The sequence below is a fragment of the Poecilia latipinna genome, unplaced genomic scaffold, assembly GCF_001443285.1.
Source record: "Poecilia latipinna isolate Pla-1442-1.1 unplaced genomic scaffold, P_latipinna-1.0 Scaffold3148, whole genome shotgun sequence".
Lineage (NCBI taxonomy): Eukaryota > Metazoa > Chordata > Actinopteri > Cyprinodontiformes > Poeciliidae > Poecilia > Poecilia latipinna.
The window spans coordinates 39993-44491 of record NW_015115764.1 but is presented as its reverse complement, the minus strand read 5'-3'; the positions used below and the strand labels follow the sequence as shown (position 1 = coordinate 44491).

At 39.8% G+C, this 4499-nt stretch overlaps 1 protein-coding gene across 2 annotated transcripts in view; it reads right to left on the bottom strand.

Annotated features, from left to right (window-relative positions):
- Positions 1-4499, bottom strand: part of LOC106940260 (lethal(2) giant larvae protein homolog 2-like) — a 57267-nt gene that overhangs the window by 13121 nt on the left and 39647 nt on the right. The window contains exons 2-7 of one of the 2 annotated variants that reach the window (XM_015022949.1): positions 4148-4226; positions 3092-3211; positions 2311-2408; positions 1117-1198; positions 926-1041; positions 599-757 (exon numbers count right to left, since the gene is read on the bottom strand). In XM_015022949.1, the coding sequence (XP_014878435.1) occupies positions 599-757; positions 926-1041; positions 1117-1198; positions 2311-2408; positions 3092-3166 (530 nt within the window). In that variant the 5' untranslated portion in view covers positions 3167-3211; positions 4148-4226. The remainder of the gene's footprint in view (positions 1-598; positions 758-925; positions 1042-1116; positions 1199-2310; positions 2409-3091; positions 3212-4147; positions 4227-4499) is intronic. The other variant, XM_015022948.1, reaches the window with a different exon arrangement.

The following is a 4499-nucleotide window of genomic DNA, read 5'->3' as shown; positions in this document are numbered from 1 at the left end:
TTTATCATGACATTATGGAAAATAATGAACTTTATCACAATATTCTAATTTTATGACCAGCACCTGTATAGTCTGGAAAATATGGTATTTATAAACAGTTATTGGGACCATAGTTGGTGTATGCTTTTTTTCCCACTGCTGAGAAAAAGTTGCATGTATTTATCTGCTTGATGTGTGATGACTCAATATTTTTCATTCAGCTTGCTTAATATTATTTAACCAAATTAAAATAAATGCTATTAAATATGTCACAACATTATTTAAAAACTAACGGGTAAAAATGGATCATAAAAGGAATTCATTGACCCCTTCAATGAAAATAGCAGACACTGTGAAAGTCTAAACGGACCTCTAAAAAATCTGGATGATGACTCTTTACAGTCTCACCCTTGCAGCCAATGCACCAATAAACAGCTGACTTCAGCCCTGATTGGAAGCACAGCTCTGAGGATTCCAGCGAGCCAGATGGGACCAGGTTGGAAGTGCTAATGCAAAAAACGCAAAAGCCGGGATTGAAACATGGCTGGCTCAGTGTCCAGCCCTGCAGAGTATAAGGGACTTTAGTTGCTCAAGACGACATAAATGAGAGATTCCTCACCAGCTGGTAATTTGGTCAAGGCTGATGTTCATCTCTTCCAACTCTCTGAATCCTGGGACTTCTACAATGAACACATGTCCACCTTCTGTTCCCAACAATAGCAGCTCCCCTGAGGAGTGAGTCAGCACTGCAGTCACTCTGGTCACACTGGGGGGGGCCCTGGCATACACACAAACAAGAAAGTTACAAGAAGGTCAGCCTTCAGCTCCATCCCTCTGAAAGGGAGCAACGTTGATCGCTGCTCCAGCCAGGTGAGAACCACCTGAGCAGCTCAGGATGGGATGGAGTAAGAGTGAAGAGCTGGTTTGCATCAGTATGTCTGTGTACCCAGGTGGTCCGGTCAGCAGGAAACGGCCTATCTCAAGCAGCTCTGAAAGTCCTTTGTGGCTTCGTAAAGTCCACATGTGCAGACTGTTGTCATCCAGCAGAGTCACCAGCTCCACCTGTACCAACACAACAAAGGTTGGAGGTAGTGTGTGACTGCTGTGAGCTCTGCCTGTCATTTTTCCTTACTGTACCTGATGAGGCATGAAGAACACCTGTGTGACAGCAGCATTTTCATCATGGAGACCCATGAACTCCACTCCAGGAGCACCGTACCTGCGCTCCAGTTAAGGACAGTCTGAATTTACAAGATATGCACTCAATAAGTTTTATTCATGGGACTTAGAAATGCATTAATTTGGAGTTATTTTTGACCGATTACAAAAGGTAAGAAAATCTAATACAGTATAGGAAATATTTTTAGGAAGCTGTGACTAAGCCTAGCTGTTGTACACAAGCTTAAAGGAAGTGCTCTTCAAGCTGGTTTCTTTGTCAGCATATCTTTTCGACAGAATATCTGAGAAGTATACATTTTGCACACAGGTTACTGCATGGAGTTACTCAGGCAGTTGAGTGGTCTTGGATCAGCTGAAAAAATGTCAAAGGAAGTGTCTGAAATGATTATTTGGAGTTAATTCTGGATCAGTGTTGGAGTAATTTGATGTCTTATACTGTAATGCACTTATCTGTCTGAGGGATCTCAAACTGTCCACAAACTGGATAAAATTTCTAATAAATTTCTTTTTTTTTTTTTTCTTGGTCAAACATGTATAAGATATAAAAAGCACAAGTTGCAGATCTATTGCAAGTTACAGTTTTAGCTTTTATTTGTATTTTAACATCCATTAATCATGTGGCACTGTCAGTTTGATGTCTCATAGAAATATCTATTTTTATCATCTTTTGTTCATTCATTTTGCAAATTCTGTGGGCAAAGCCACTGAGGCAATAAGTAAATACAGATCTGACCTTATATTTACTGCAACTGTTGGTCTGTAAGCAGTCACTGGCCAGTGTATATGTGGTTTGATAAATCAGACATTTCTAAGTTTTGCTTTAAGGTTCTATGGCTCAAGTAGCCTTTCTTTACTAGTATGTGGACAGGCAGAAGGGCAGAAAGAAGAGGGAAAGACAAGCAGAAAATGCCACTTGGCCAGAAATCGCACCAGGAACAACTGCACTTAGGCCTGTAGCTTCTATACATGGTTAACTCATTCTACCACTGAGCTAGCTTGTGCTCATGTAAATTGTCCTTTATTAGTTTTAGTGTGCAAGTTTGCACTACATGTTGATAAATGAGGGCCAGTGAGCGGAGCTGCAACACATAGTTCAGTCTTAGCACCATGTCCTTCCCATTAAAGAAGCATCAGAGTTTCTGAGAGGGATACAGCTTGATGGCTCCAGAGCGAGTTCCAATGGCCATGAGCTGAAGAGAAGAACTGTATCCCAGAGCGCTGGGCTGATGGGGGAATCCATGTTCCACAGTCTGCACAGGACAGCAAACAGACAGACAGACTTAGTTTATTGTTACGCAAATGTATATTTAAATGTACATATTGAATGAAATTTTGTTGCAAGTCTCCAATAATATTAAAATAAATAAGTAATATTAAAAAGTATCAATATAAATATATAGAATAAAAAGATTAATGGGAGTTTAGTTGTCTGCCCAGTGGCCCCATGGCCCCGCAGTGCATGTCTGGTACTGTATTGAATGAAAGGTTGCACGTTATTTGGAGGCTTTTAGTTTTGTTACATTAGCATAGGAAGGCTAATGTAACAAAACTAAAACCTATGAGGTAACGTGACTAAAATCAGGAATTATTTGATAGATCGATTCTTGTGACCATTTTCACTCCATCACTCATAAAACAGTGAAAGTGAAGGTTACACTTTCACTGCATTGTAAAGTCACTTACTGTTAGTAGGGGATTAGACATTAGTAATGCCTGGAATATTCTCACACATGCAAACTTAATGAGCTGATGCATTAAGGAACTGAATTAAGACTTTCCACATCTGGAAAGCTATCATATCATCTGTTCTTTGAACATTTACTCTTCATTTCAACTCATCAACACATGCAAGTTAACCCTCTGAAAAATATGATGATATTTCCTTCACCTCCACCACTGGTAATGAGATCAGTGGTGAAAAGAGTGAACTTGCCTTGGTGAACTGAAAGAGCTCCTGTTTGAGGCGATCCCGCTGGGACTCTGTTCCATGTCGCCTGAACCTTTTCATGGTGCCTCAGCAGCAGCCTGGAGCTTGCAGCACCAAAGATGAACTCTATGAGGAATGAAATGGAAAAAAATAAAGATGTTTACATATGTATACATGTATGTGAAGCTAAAACGGTCACTTGAGTTCTGGGTAGAATTGATTTACAGACAATTTTTTATTTATTTATTTTTTTAATGTAAAGCTTTGGCTTAGTTAGTTCTCTGAATATGATCTTTCAGCGTTTGAGTCTGTATACCAAATTACTGTTACTAAATGAGTTAATTATTCTAATAATCAATACATGATTATTAACCAAATTAATCATTTCATCCATAAATGACATCATCTTGCGTTTGACATGAAAACGTGTCCAAATATGTTTCTAGTTCATGTAGTTTGGATTTTAGGGTTAGGGAAAGAAGTCAGAGTGAGCCTGGAAAAAAACCAGACCCGTGTTTTATGCTTTGCTTAGTCCACAGAGTCTGGGCCCTCGGCTCTTGAAAGGCGGGGACTGTGTTCAAGTTTTAAATTTTACCTAACATTTATCTGTGACGTGATGTACCAGCTTAACACCAAGAAGCTTACTGAAAATTGACCATGCTGTAAACAACCATCCTCCACTGTGAAGAGAGAAGTGCTAATCCAAATGTGGCGCCTCTGAATTTTAATTCAATATTTGGAAGCGTGACCAACACGCAGTGAACAGCTGCTTCCTCTGCTGTCATTGCTAATATTACAGCCAGAAAACAATTCTAAAACAGAACAGATAATTTACGTCATCGGTCACTACTTCTCCTTCTGTTTGCTGAGTAGCCCAGTTAAAAAAAAATCAACCTGAGACAATCCAAGTGAATGTGTCAAACCTCAAACTTGCTGGAAACAAGGTTTTATTTAAGCAGAGATGCACAGGAAAGCATTGGCCAGGCCAAGTGTGAGAAAACAAAATCCAAGAATCCAAGGACAACAAAAGGATAAACTGGTAGACTAAGGTGAGAATGCTACCTGCAGCCAGATCCTTCACTCAGAGGTCAAAGGTCAACACACAGAAGACTGGACACACTCCATTTGTTGGGTATGGTTCCTGTCACAATAGAAATACTGATTTGAATGCTTAAAGTGGAAACAAGTCAGGGTTGCACCAATAAACATCAGCTCAACTTGCTGTAGCGCAGAGGCTCCCAAACTGTGGGGCGTGGATGGAAAAAAACAAAAAAAACATGATCGTTGTATGCGCTGGGTTTTTACCTTAGAATGGCCAACTCTCTGTTATTCCTATGTCAATTTGATACAGTAGAGGCTTTCACACTTCCCATATTTGTGTCCTCTGTCACTTTTATCAGCAGTTAATACGGTT